The sequence below is a fragment of the Mauremys mutica genome, chromosome 3 (assembly GCF_020497125.1).
Source record: "Mauremys mutica isolate MM-2020 ecotype Southern chromosome 3, ASM2049712v1, whole genome shotgun sequence".
NCBI lineage: Eukaryota > Metazoa > Chordata > Testudines > Geoemydidae > Mauremys > Mauremys mutica.
The window spans coordinates 138,651,653-138,665,844 of record NC_059074.1 but is presented as its reverse complement, the minus strand read 5'-3'; the positions used below and the strand labels follow the sequence as shown (position 1 = coordinate 138,665,844).

Below are 14,192 nucleotides of genomic sequence, written 5' to 3'. Positions count from 1 at the left end.
AAGTAGCTGCTTCAGACCAGTGTTTCCTCTTCCAGATCAAACAACATTTCATTTATAACCTACTTGGTGTGGGTGTTAAGCTATTTACACTGCTGCTTAATGTGGGAAATTGGATATATGCTAATTCACTCTAAATTGCTTATGTTAAAATTGATTAGTTGAAAACTCCATTTATAATGAAGAATTTCCAAAGTTTTACCACTTTGCAGTGGTGTGTTTCTCTTAGTTAATTGATTGTGAATCTCCATTTCAGATATAAGAAAGTTATTGTTTTTGCTTTGTTTTTGCCAGAAACAATTTAACACCTGCCCTATTGCTTTTTGTTTGCCCTCTGATTTATACACAGAATTAATTCTACTTGTTAACGCACATACTGAAAGTCAGCAGCATGTTGCAGCTCTTATTCAGATGTATAAAGTGCTCAGAAAAAAGCTGTGCTTCCAAGCATAGATGAGAATGAAAGGTGACATGCCTGGAAGATTTGCAGATGAAGTCCAGGTTGCACAAAATGGAATTTTGGTTAGAGAGCTAAATATTTAAACTGCTCAAAGCCCAGAGTGGCCAACTCTTGTGACTTTATCATGAGTTTTGTCGTATTTGGTGTCTTTCTTGCTCTCTCAGCTCCTTGAATCATTTAATTAGATGAAATTTTACTGTCATTCCAAAAAATAAGTTTCTAACACTGATGCATAGAAGTTTAAAAATGTGAAAGGGTCAGAAACCAGAAGTTGAGTGACATTAACCCAATATTTATTATTTTTAAAATATCTCATGATTTGAAAATAGGATGACCAGATGCCCTGATATTAGGGACTTTGTCTTACATAGAATCCTATTATCTCTCTCCCCTCCTCCACCATCCTGATTTTTTGCATTTGCTATCTTGCTCTCTATTTGAAAACAATCTTATGATTATGGGGGGCCTGATTCATGATTTTCGATTGTTTTGGGTTGTCAGTACTGAAAGCCCAAGAATGTGTCCTAGGGCAGGCATTCTCTACTAAGACTGGTGGGTGGGGAGATAAGAAAACCAGCACTACCACCAGCCTAAGGCCTTGTCTACACTGGCACTTTACAGCACTGCAACTTTCTCACTCAGGGGCGTGAAAAAACACCCCCCTGAACGCAGCAAGTTTCAGCACTATAAAGTGTCAGTGTAGACAGTGCACCAGTGCTGGGAGCCTCGCCCCTCATGGAGGTAATTTTTTAGAGCACTGGGAGAGATCTCTCCCATCACTGGTGCCGCAACCACACAAGCCACGTTAAAGCACTGCCGCATCAGCACGTTAGCGTTGCCAGTGTAGACTAGCCCAAAGTCTGTGTCTAACTTACTGTAACCTTTGTAACTCCTCAGGCTGCAGTAGCATGCTGTGTGTGGGTACACATCCCTGTGTATGAGGAATGACAAGTGGATCTAAATTGAGCTCCTTCATATCTATACAGGTTTCAGGGATCCTGCCTTTCATTACATACACACACACACACACACACACACACCCCCTCTCTTCTTCGGTGTCCAGGGCCTTCCATGCTTGGGTGTGTGTATAAGTGAAGAACCGCCACAGAACATAACAATGGGGCAAATGATCTCACTGTGAGATATTTCACTGTATTTGGCATCAGCAGATTAAACTGAAATTTGAAATTTGTAAAAAGACTCTATAAATATCCAAGAGACTTCAGTTTCCTGAATTTTGTCTGACACTTAGCTGGCAGTTTGTCAAAAGTATATAGATTCCTTAGTCTTATTCAGATTTTGGTTGGAAGTTTTTAAGTTGCTTTTTTCTGAGTGTTCCTTATTGGGTTGGCTTATCTTCTTTAGAAATGCATTTTTCATACATGAGACAAGTTTTTTCCACTAACTCTTACACATTTTGCAAAGGTCCACATATTTCTAAGTTGGTACATAAACAAAAATAACAAGGGTTTTTAGCTTGGGCATGTAATATTAATGAGTTTTTTGTTGTGAACTTTAAAAATGTTAATATTATAATTCATATCCTGTATGATTTAAGACATGAAACTTTAAAACTTAAACTGTTTTTGCAAGAGCAGTATTGGAAAAGCAACATGACATAAGGAAGCCCAATGATCAGTCTGCTCTTCCCCCTTCCCTCCCCCCCCAAAATACTCTTTAAGGGTAAGTGCAAAGTCATGTCTCCAATAGAGTACATGTCTGTGTGCTGCATGGAGCAGGAACTGGCAGTTGTGCACTGTTGGAACTCTATGCAGCTATAACAGGAGACAAAATAGGTAAACAATAGTAATGTGTTGAAATGCCACCTGCTCTTGTTTATTTGGGATATTTGGTAGGCTGAGCCTATGCTCACTGAACTCATCGATAAGCACAGGAGCAGGCCTAAAAGAATAGGGCAGTAACGTGGTTTAAAATAAAATTTGCAGACTGCTTTAAAAGCTATGATAGTCTAACTGATGTCAGCTAATAGTTTGGTTACTGGAATGCTTAACTGTTACACGTTCCTCTTTGTTGCTTGTTGCATGTACCTTCCATTCTTTTGGACAATGATTAATTGTTGTGTCCTTATTGAACTCCTAGGTGCAGAAGTGCTGTATATGAATATGACTGCTTATAATGAAGGTCGCCTTCAATCATCATTCTGGATTGTTGATAAACAGCATGTATACATTGGAAGTGCCAGCTTAGACTGGAGGTCATTGGGACAGGTAATTTTACTGATAAATGAAAACTCAGATATACTTTATACTTTTAATGTAGATCTAAACCAAAGAAAACCATAGTAGAAAAGTATATCTTGCTTATTATTTTTAAATATATAACTTTCTATGGGGATAAGAATAAATAGGTACAATATTGTGGCTATTTTGCCTATATGGAAGACTGTCTGTCTTACTGTAAGTCATACTACTTTGCACAGTGAAACTTGCCATTAACAGTCTCTTAAGGGCAGCAGTTCCTCCTAGAAGAGAAGTAACTAAACCGCAAGCACATTAAATCATACTGGAAATCTTGGAATTACATTGCATCAAGCCTGCAGTCCTTACTCAGATAAAACTCCCACTGATTTCAGTGATGAATTTGACTGAGGAAAGAATGCAGGTACAGGCCCATTCATAAAAAGTTGGAAGATCATCTGTTGGGATCCATAATGGAAGCTCTGCTGTAACATTTCGAGCATGAACCAATTTTGTTAGTTTCTCAAGTCTGCAAAGTAGATAAAGTAAAACTGAAATTGGGAAGTTCATTCCCAGATAGTGAGTCTGACCCTGAAAAAATTCAATGTGTTCCTGATGATTTCAGTGGAAGTTACATGCACAGAGGAATTGTAGCATGAGACCCAGAGTTTGTATATGTGTTCGAGCCGAAAAATACAAAGCATATAAATCAGCACCTCTTCATCAGTATATCAGTGCTGTGAACTCCCTAATTTTGAGAGAGACTCTTTTTTTTAAATTACATAGCCAATCTGTGTTCTGAAGGTATCTGTAGTAAATTGTTTTTATAGTCCAGCTGTTAGTGCTACTTTTTTTTTAGTAGTTGTCTGTTGAAATCATAAAAAGGTAGTACATTTTTTCTGTGTTAATGTGAGTTTTACATGCAAATTCCTGTGTGTCAAGAATAGCAAAAATGCCAATTTTGATTGTGTACCTTTGCTTTCTATTGGTGGAACCAGAATTGCTCAACTGTGCGTGATTGGTCCTGTACTTTTTAAAAGCTAATATAGATTTTCCTTCAGCTCAAGAGATAGGGGACTGTGCTTTTGGAGCTAGGTGGTCTGAATTTATCCCCACTGTCATCCTGGAGCTACAGGTAACCATGATGTGCAGCATGGTTTAAACCAGAGGTTCTCAAACTGTGGTCCATGGACCACCAGTGATCCGCGAGCTCCATTTGGTGGTCTGCGGATAGTTCCCTCTAATCTGCACACTTGGGCAGCAGCACACGAGAGAATGAAGGGCCACCCACCTAATTTGTGGAGGTGCGCAGGTGTGGCTCCACTAATTAGGTGCCTGGACCCCAGAGAAGATGCACATGTAAGGTGAGGTGGTGCCCTTTGGAGGGAGCAGTGGCGTGAAAAGTGGGAGTGGGGGGAATTTGGGATGTGCAGGGCTGCAGCGGCCAGAGAAAGAGGTGACTTTCCCCAGCTCCAGGGCTGCAGCTGCTAGGGAGGGACTTCCCTCCTTCCCAGTCTCAGCTCTGTGGCTGCTGTGGCGGGAGAGAGACCCGCCTCCTTCCCAGCCCCAGCTCGGGGGCTGCTGCGGTGGGGGAGAGACATTAGGAAGGTAAGACTACTGATATTAAAATATGAGTTGTGTGCTTTTATTTGTAGAACAAAAAAAGTTGTTTGTTACATTTTTTATATGTTCTCTGTATGTATATATCTCTCCTCACTATAAGTTCCATTCTATGCATCAGATGAAGTGGGCTGTAGCCCATGAAAGCTTATGCTAATATGAATTTGTTAGTCTTTAAGGTGCCACTAGTACTCCTATTTTTTTTAATAGCACTTTTATCCAAAGCGCTTTACAATAGTTAGCTAACAGTACAAACAACATTTGGAAAGATCATTAAGTGGTCTGCCGAGACCCTCAGCAATTTTCAAGTGGTCTGTGGAAAAAAAAAGTTTGAGAATCACTGGTTTAAACCACAAAGTCCTAGATGGCCAGAAATGAGTTATAATAAAATAACTTGCTTTCTAAATATGTTACTAATTATGGGCATAGTGTGTAACAATATTTGTATGCAAGGTTGACTAAACAGTTCATGCTGAAATTTTCCAGGCTTGTTTTGATCTAAGGGGTTGAATGTTTGAACAAAAATAGCTCAACCACTTGAGTAACGAGAGTGAAGTAAATATACTTTGCCATTATAAAAAAATGTTTGTAACCTTTATTTTTAAAACAATTATAGTGCATCACAAGTTTGTGGTAGAAACCTTGCCAGAGACTTAATTCCTAGATTGTAGATCTATCTTTTGGTGACCCAGTGAAAATTCCAGCCTTGGGGCTGTTGTAAGTTATGCCAGCTGGGAACAGCTCCCTATGGGCTGTCATACTGCTTGGGATTACTGACATGCAAAGTGTGCTGGCCATGCTACCAGCATGCCCATATACAAATGGGAGCCTAGACAAATCCTGTGAGATGTGGAATGTGGAAAAAAAGGATGTGTCTGGGTCAAGGATCTGGCCCTCTATCCTTTTGGATCCCACCTATTGTGTATTCTAAGAAAACACAAGGAAAGAATTCAGGAGCAAACAGAGACTGGCATCTTTCTGGAATCTTCTTTGGAATTAACAAAGGATTAGCTTTTTGACTAATATTGATTGGAGAGATTATATGAACTGCCTCTTAAAGGATAACTTTGAGCTATTCTAAATGAGGTAAGGAAGCTGAATATTTTTCTGAATTGTTCATGTTTATCTTTTCTGTATGTAGTATAAAGCAATAGGACAAGTTATTCCTCTGTCATAAGCAAAATAATTCAGATCTGTTCACAGCATAGTTAATTGTATAGTTTTAACTATGAGGGACCCACCAAATGTGAATCTTGAATAACAGTCAAAACAATGAGTGTAGAAAAGCAGCATATTTATTACTCAGTATAGCTGAAGGTGTCAAAGTGACATTGTCAGTGACTTCCATCACAGACACCACAGTCCCCTGTCTGATCAGACTGATCACAGTGAAGTAATCCAAGTTCCTGTGAAAATTCAGATTATAGTTTGGGTTTTTGTTGTTTTTTTAATGTCCTGGCTGGAGCCAGATTTATGTGGGTCTGTGTTTCAAACACATTCCCTGACCGTTCATCTTACCATGTGCTTTCTAGAGACATAAGGAGAGTTTGCCATCCTATTTAATAGGATATTATCAGAGAGTACAGCATTTATACAGAGCAAAGACATACAGCAGAAATTTTCTCCTGATTAAAAATATTTGTCCGGTCTCATTTAGGAAAGTTAAGAAATATAGACTGGGATTTCTGTGGGGCCTCAGGGAATCATGTCTAACTCCCATTGACTTTCACTGAGCATCAACACACTTAGGCTCATTTAAAACTTCTGGCCACAGTTAATAAGGACTTTTCTTAAAGGGACACATTGCTGTTTTAGGATTGCATTCTCTCCTGTCAGGGGAAAACCCACATGAAGGGGAAAATAAGCAGAAAAGTTTGACGTTAATTTCTCTGTATGGTTGCTTTAAGGAGAAGGCTCTGGAGATTTGTGGAGGAGCCAGGGAATGAGACTAGGATACCTGGTTCCCTACATAGATCCCAGGGTAGTGCCGGTCAGGGACTCAATTCCCTTTCCCTGCCACCTGCATCTTATCTCCTGGGTATGTAGGTGAGATAATGCTGATATTGGCTGGTAGTATCTCCTGCATAGAGTTTAACTGGGAAATCTGTTCATGTTAGAATGGAGATGACTGCCAAAAGAAGCCCCCTTCCCACACTGGCACATCCCTACAGACCTGCAGAGACATGACTATGTAGAGTGGGTGAAGTGGGACTTCTGCACTTAAAAACTCATTATACCTTTGAGCAGCATCTATATCAGGGGTCGGCAACCTTTCAGAAGTGGTGTGCCGAGTCTGGTGTGCCGAGACTGGTGGCCAGGACCCGGGCAGTGTGATTGCCTCTGAAAATCAGCTTGCATGCCGCCTTCGGCACCTGTGCCATAGGTTGCCTACCCCTGATCTTTATGGTTTCTGCACCATCACAACACTTTAAGGTATGCAGGGTGGCTGATTTATTTAGCCTCTTCCACCCCTTCCCACAAATCAAAGAATCAAATGAAAAGTGTCTGCTGTTCTGAGGGCATGTGGTACATATGATCCATCAAGCATAGTAATTGCCTTCTCGCCCAAACTAAAGGTCCAACCTGGGTCAGTAGCTTTCTAGGTAGGTGATGTTTTTCCATCCAGCTGAATGTTCCAGTACAAGATAAATTATCTGAGTGCATCAAACCTCATTACGTCAAATAAAAACTAAAGAGCAATAAAACCATTAAGGTTGAAATTGCACTGGATTATCATGTTTTGCCATCCTACTTAGTATATATAATGTTTGTTCAGAGCTTCTTACATATTGGAGTTTGTACCTGTTCAGGAACATACACTGCATAACACATATATGGAACAGTTGATTTTACTGATGTAGCAGTGGAATTGCAGATACAGTAGATTTATACTGTGCTTCCACACAGGGGCGGCTCTAGGATTTGCGCTGCCCCAAGCACGGCGGCACGCTGCGGGGGACACTCTCGCGGTCGCTGGTCCCGCGGCTCCGGTGGACCTCCCGCAGACGTGCCTGCGGAGGGTCTGCTGGTCCTGTGGCTCCGGTGGAACTCCCGCAGGCATGCCTGCGGATGCTCCACTGGAGCTGCGGGACCAGCGGACCCTCCGCAGGCATGTCTGCGGGAGGTCCACCGGAGCCGCCTGCCGCCCTCCTGCAGGACGCCGCCCCAAGCGCGCGCTTGGCGCGCTGAGGTCTGGAGCCGGCCCTGCTTCCACAGAGAGCATATACAGGTTATTCATGTGCACTCTGGGGGCTTATGTCAGGTTTGCTCTCCATATCTCTGCCTAATGGACACGACGGATTAAGATATACGTTGTACTCATAGTTACATCAAGTATAAAACTGGATCAGCTCAACTGAACTCAGTGGAATTACTTCTCATTAACACCAGTGCAAATGAGAATGGACTTTGGTCCTCAGACATTGGTTTACAATATAAATGTTATTTGCAGTGGTGTTGTCGCTGTGTTGGTGTCAGGATATTAGAGAGAATATCCAGGATACAAAGCTTGTCTCTTTCACCAACAAAAGTTGGTCTAATAAAAGATATTACCTCTACCACCAGGGCCAGCTCCAGGTTTTTTGCTGCCCCAAGCAAACAAAAAAAAACCACTGGAGCGCTGCCACCAAAGCAAAAAAACCCAATGTTTGGAACGCTGGTGCCTAGAGATGGCCCTGTCTACCACCTTGTGTCTCTAATTTACTACAGATTTGGTAGTAAATTTCTGATTTAACTCTGGGGAGGGGTTTGGGGTTGTATCTGTCAGTGACTTTAAAAAATTATTTCTGCTGCCCTCTTAGGATGAGAAGTTAGTTCTGAGGAGAAACTGTCACTGAAAAACTGTTGTGCTTCTGTTGAAGCAGCAGTTAATGATAAGCATTAGCTGCTGTATCAGTCTAAAACAAGGGTGGGCAAACGTTTTGGCCCGAGGGCCACATTGGGGTTGCAAAACTGTATGGAGGGCCTGGTAGGGAAGGCTGTGCCTCCCCAAACAGCCTGCCCCTGCCCCCTATCCACCTCCTCCCACTTCCTGCCCCCTGACTGCCCCCTTCAGAACTCCTGACCCATCCAACCCCCCCCAGCTCCTTTTCCCCTAACCTCCCCCTCTTGGGACCCCCCTCCTGGGACCCCACCCCCTATCCAACCCCCCTGCTCCCAGTCCCCTGACTGCTCTGACCCCTATCCACACCCTTGCCCCTTGACAGCCCCCCCCTGGGACCTCACGCCTATCCAAACCCCTCCCCCCTTCCCTGTCTCCTGGCCCCTATCCACACCCCCACCCCTGACAGGCCCCCTGGGATTCCACGCTTATCCAACCCCTCCCCTGTCTCCTGACCACCCCCGCAGAAGCTCCGCCCTATCCAACCATGCCGCTCAGAACAGCATGTCTGGCAGCCGTGCTGCCCAGCCGGAGCACGCAACCCCACCGCCCAGAGCGCTGCCTGCACAGCGGTGTGGCTGCAGGGGAAGGAGGATAGAGGAGGAGGGGCCCAGGACTAGCTCCCCGGCCTGGAGCTCAAGGGCCGGGCTGACGCACACATTGCCTAGAATCAGGAGACAGCCTGTTGGTTTCTTTGCATTATAAACCAGATGGAAGAAAAACTGTCATTTACGCCATGTGTAGAATTATTTATTACCTGTGGCTTCCTTTGTTAAGTGATCCATGGGTTCTTGTTATAATATTTGGTTTAGTTTTGTGTGTCAGCAGTGTGGTGAACCCTTAAACCTTTGGAGGGCAGTAAAGAAATAAAGAGGACTGGGAACTCTTTTGAAGTAATTTCCAGTACTCAGTGTTTATGAACAATATTTTTCAAGACAAAAAATACTCTAGATTCCCCCAATGGAGCCTAGAGACTAAATTCTGTACATTGGTTCTGTGATGAGACAGGTAGTCATTATAGAGGTTTTGGGCAGTTACATCTTTTATTCTTAGTCTTTAGCCTTTCCCATTATGAAATTTAGGGATTAAAAGAGCAGTTTATGCCCACCCCTGATCTAGAAGATGGTAGATCTGAGACCTATAGTCTTCTGCTTGCAAACATAGATTTTCCTTGCAAGATGTGGATTGCAAAATATGGATTTTTTTTAAATGATCCAGTTGGCGCAAGAGGACTTAATTCTTATTCTGCACAGTACAAATCAATAAGAGTGAAATGTGGTTATGAATACAAGAATTGTTGTGACTTTTTAGAGTACTTAATGTAGTTATTCCATTAAAAACGTAACTTACTATGATTATAGCTGCACATATTGTACTTCTCTCTCTGAGTAAAGAACTGTTTTGAAGTCACATGCATACATTCCTGTGTTGGAATTACTATTTATCTACCTACCTAATTAATTGGTGTAGTATCTGAGCACCTCACCAATATTTATTAATTTATCCTCACAACATGTCTGTGAGGTGGGAAAGTATTGTTTACTCCTATTTTATAGGTGTGGAACGGAAACGCAGAAAAATTACTTTGTCTTTGGATTGTACAATAATAAAAAAGGACACCTATCTAAAGGGGTAGGCACCCCGACACAAGTTACGAACACATACAGTTTTTATGCAGCAGCACCAAACTAAAAATTCCTTCTCCCCATGCAGATCCTGTGCACCCTCCACAGCAGCCTGAGTGAATAAATGCATCTTGTAGATTGAATTACTAGCCAGAGGCCACATGACCATCCTTTCATTCCATAGCCTCAGGGCCATAATTCCAGAATCTTCACTCTTCCCATCTCTTGCCTACTTGCAGACCAAGAGACCAGACACAGGAATAAGCTTATGTTGCATGCCAGTAGAAGGTACTTAACATGGAACAGATAAGTGCAGCACAGACCATTTAACAATTAAGGGTGCTGAGCTAGTCCAATTTATAGCTGAATTTTATTGCCATTTTGTTCCTGTGTAATGGGTCTGTTAGCCTGTTACCCCCATCCTGGTTTTTTTCACAGTTGCTATCTGGTCATCCTAATTATTTGTCTCTTGTAAGACAGATACTAGAGTTGAAATAATAAATTAACTGCAAATGGCCACTTGAAAATCAGCATCAGATGTTGTCTTAAATGAACTATTGTGTTAGATTCATTTTTACATCAACTCTGTGGAGAATTGTTATCCATGTTTTCAAAGAGGACAGTAGAAATCAACCCTACACATAGAGTTTACTAAGCTTTTTTTTGCCATTTTTCTCCTCTTGCTGTCCTTGGCAAAGATTATGGGTATTAATTTATTTGCATAAACGGGGGGGGTGTGTGTGTGGGATGGGTGGATTTATACCAGGAAGGCATACTTTGTGTGCCATGTGCATTAGTTATGGACGAACGTGTAAAGGTTCAGTGATTTGGCTAATGTCTTTACCACCAAAATTTTGCTTCTTGTCTTAATCTCAGCTTCATCTTCAATGTTTATGCTAAAACTAAATGCTACTTACCCTAAACTTAGCTACTCATGGCAGTGGGAAATTTGTCTGAGAAACTGCCTGAAGTTATAGGGGAAGCTGGTAGTGCATTTATATATTAAAGTTCCCTGAAACTTCCCATCGTATGGCCTCATTTTCAGTTGCTCATAACTTTACCAAACTTGTACTGAGGTGGTTGAAATTTTCCATGTTGGATATCTGCCTTAGACCAAGTTTTTTTTTTTTTTTAATACAGGTAAAATGGTTCAGCCATTTCTGAGAATAAATTTAGGAGAAGATAAGTTGTTTTGCCCATGTTAAAAAAAAAAAAAAAAAAAATTCTGGTGACCTGTTCTTTGAACACCTCTAGTACCCTCATCCTTTGGTCAGGTACTTGAAATTTGGCAGGAGCTGGCCTTTGTGTCAGGGATATGTCTCTTGCCACACTCAATCACATCATTCTAAATTTGGCCAGGTTATAACCATCTGAAAAATTGCAAGGATGAGGCCCATATTTGATGGGGAAGGAGACTAGGACTGGGGTGAGAAGCCTGCGGTGTAGAGACTAGGACTGACTTGATGAGGAGAATGGAACTGCAGTGAGGAGACTGTGGTGGGAAAGAGACTGGATGAGGAGAGGAACAATTTAGAGAGCTGAAGAAGGTGATGTTTGGGGAGAATGACCGCTAGAGCACACTTCTCTCCAGATACTGGAATGGAACCCAATATTCCTGAGTCGCACCATTTCTCTGCTGTGAGCAAATATCTGTGAAACCCACTAGCAAGGTGTCCCATCTCTTTCTAGTTCTAGTCTATATACAGTATCACTACCTACTGCTGCTCTCAGTTACTCTGCTAGTTCAAGTGCAGAAGTCTTTGTGGTGGATCTAAAGACCAACCCTACTGATGGCCAGTGTGAGTGTCAATATAGTGCCACATGATGGAATTTGTTTGCTTTTTTTTAAGTTTATTTTTTTAAAAACCTAGGAAATTACGTACAAAGAATGGTAAAAACATTATTAAGATTGCAAAAAAAAGAATTCAGGATTAGGAAATGCCAGAATTAAGGTTGCCTGTGCAGCCTAAATTCAGCTCCCTTGTGCGTATGTATTATGATACAGTATTTAATTACTTGACCACATACTATTTTTAAAGGAAGCAAATGCAAGGATTAAGGTTAACTTTTGAATACTTGCCTTTTGTAATCTTAATGTTCTTTTAATATAGCATTTGTGTAATAATATAGAGACTATAAGGAACAACTATTGCCTAACTCCATGAGGTGATAAATTTGCATTTGCAGCCCAGTAACGTATTGTACATATTTTGCAGTTGAAGGTCTGGTTTCATAAGGCAAGTTGCGACTATAATAATTTGGTGTGAAGGTCTGAGGGCCAAACTTTTCCCATATCAGTGTGATCTCAAGTCTAAATAGCTGTTCACTATGATCCCTAGGTCTCTTTCAGCATCACTGCTTCTTACATTTTCCCAACCAATTGAATATCTGTGTTATAGGTTATTTTTCATCAGATGAATGTGCTTTCCAAATTTAATCTCATTTTACTTTTGCCCATGTATCTAACCTCTCCAGAGGTCCCTTTGTATTATCTAGTGTCATGGGCATACATAATGCCGCTCAATCTTGCCAATATCTGCTTGTCAGCACTCATATTTCCCTTTTACAAATTTCATTAATGTGGCTTTTATCCTTTTTAAAAAAAAATATTATTAAAAGTGGCTAATACTGTGAGCCTGATTGTCATGTAAAGAGCTTTACTGTATCCCTCCCTGGCACCTTATTTTAGAGCCTTATTTACACATGCCCACTTCAAGGCCTTTGTGTAATGCCAGAGCAATGTGAAGGAGCGTTGCAATACATGAGACTGTCTCTGTAAATCCAGTTCAATTACCAGTCATCATGACATCACACCATTCACTTCCCCATCTCTATGCATGCTGTTTCTCACTATCCTTCGCATGTAGTCCTGCAGCAGTTTTCAGCTCATTTGAGATTATTCATATACCACCTTATTTATTTTAATTTTATAAGCTCAAATGGAGACACATTACATCTGTTGCATTCAACTAATTTTGCCATTCTGACAGAATAAACTATCAGTGTTTGTCTCGAACAATGTGAACTTCATAAATAAAGCCATTCTGCTTATTGCTAAAGATTCTGTTCTTTTCTAGATACTTACAGATATTTTCTCTCGTTTGTTCCATTTACTTTTCTAGGGAGTAAATTTAGTAGTTGCCAGGATCATTCTTCTTTCCTGATGTAAAAACTGGTACTATGTTTGTTTCCCTGCCCTTCCGATGTGTTTTTGCTGTACTCAACATTTCAGAGATTGTTACGATTATGATAAATTCATTTGCTAAATCTCTTAATCCCCAAGGATGTTTCTCTTAACTTCTTAATATGTTTGTTATCTTGATGCACTGATGTACATGTTGTTCCAAATTGTAATAGTATTTCCTTACCTGAGTTGTAATAATTTTTTAAATAAATCCCTTCTTTATTTTTGGTGTCACTAATTTTTTTAAAAATTAGTACACAATCATTACCACGTTAGAATCATCAATGATTTCATCTTCCCCCCCTCTTTCCTTTAGGCCTTGATTCAGCAAAGCAATTAAGGTTGTGCTTAACTTTAAACTTGTTCTCGAGAGCTTTTGCTGAAGCAGGGCCTTGTTAATGACCTCCTATTGTTACTTTTTCTATAGTATTTTTTTCACCTGCTATTTCTGTAAAATCCCTTCTTCTTCCTGTTATCCGCTTTCAGTGAGAAGTATCCATTCTGCAGTTTGTGCCATTATCTGTTCTTTTCAAACCTTAATTGGCCATGTATTCTTGTTCGGTTGCCTCCCCCTTTTTCTATTTCCAGTTAAATGTTCTTTCTTTTAACTTCACTGCTTTAACAGTTCCTTCTATTCTTGTTTTGAGAGGAATTGTAGCCTGTTACACTCTAATTACAGTGTCTTTCAAAGTTTTCCAGGCTTCTTCACACTAGTACATTCTGATACTACTTTCTATTGCACATTTCCTTTGAGGTTTCATAGGACCATTGTGCACCCAACTTTTGTACCAATTTAATTATATTGGTTTAGGGATTGGTATAGGTAAATCTTTGTAACCTTCTTGGTAAATTCGTTTCTAAGCTGATATAGTTACAATGGAACAAAAATGGAATGTAGACAACGCCCCTGCCACCCCAAAGTTTGCTTTCTTGATATCTAACACTCTTGTACTACTGCACTCTCTGAACCCAGTTCTTCTTATGCTGAATTCAAGTAGCTCTTGATCACTGGTGTCTCAAGTTTATCTCAGTCCAGGTGGTTTCTCCACTGGTTGTCTTATATAGCTTCTAAATCATGGAATCATAAGACTAGAAGAGACTTCAAGAGGTCATCTTGCGCGGTCCCCTTCACTCGTGGCAGGACTAACTATTATCTAGACCAGAGGTTCTCAAACTTTAGCAACCCGAGGACCCGCAAATCCCCAGGCTCAGCCCCAGGCCCCACCCC

General features: G+C 41.0%; 1 protein-coding gene across 7 annotated transcripts in view; it reads left to right on the top strand.

Annotated features, from left to right (window-relative positions):
* PLD5 (phospholipase D family member 5) overlaps nucleotides 1–14,192 on the top strand; it is a 280,023-nt gene that overhangs the window by 211,395 nt on the left and 54,436 nt on the right. For all 7 annotated transcript variants that reach the window (XM_045011366.1, XM_045011372.1, XM_045011367.1 and 4 more), the window contains one exon: nucleotides 2,558–2,685. In XM_045011366.1, the coding sequence (XP_044867301.1) occupies nucleotides 2,558–2,685 (128 nt within the window). The remainder of the gene's footprint in view (nucleotides 1–2,557; nucleotides 2,686–14,192) is intronic.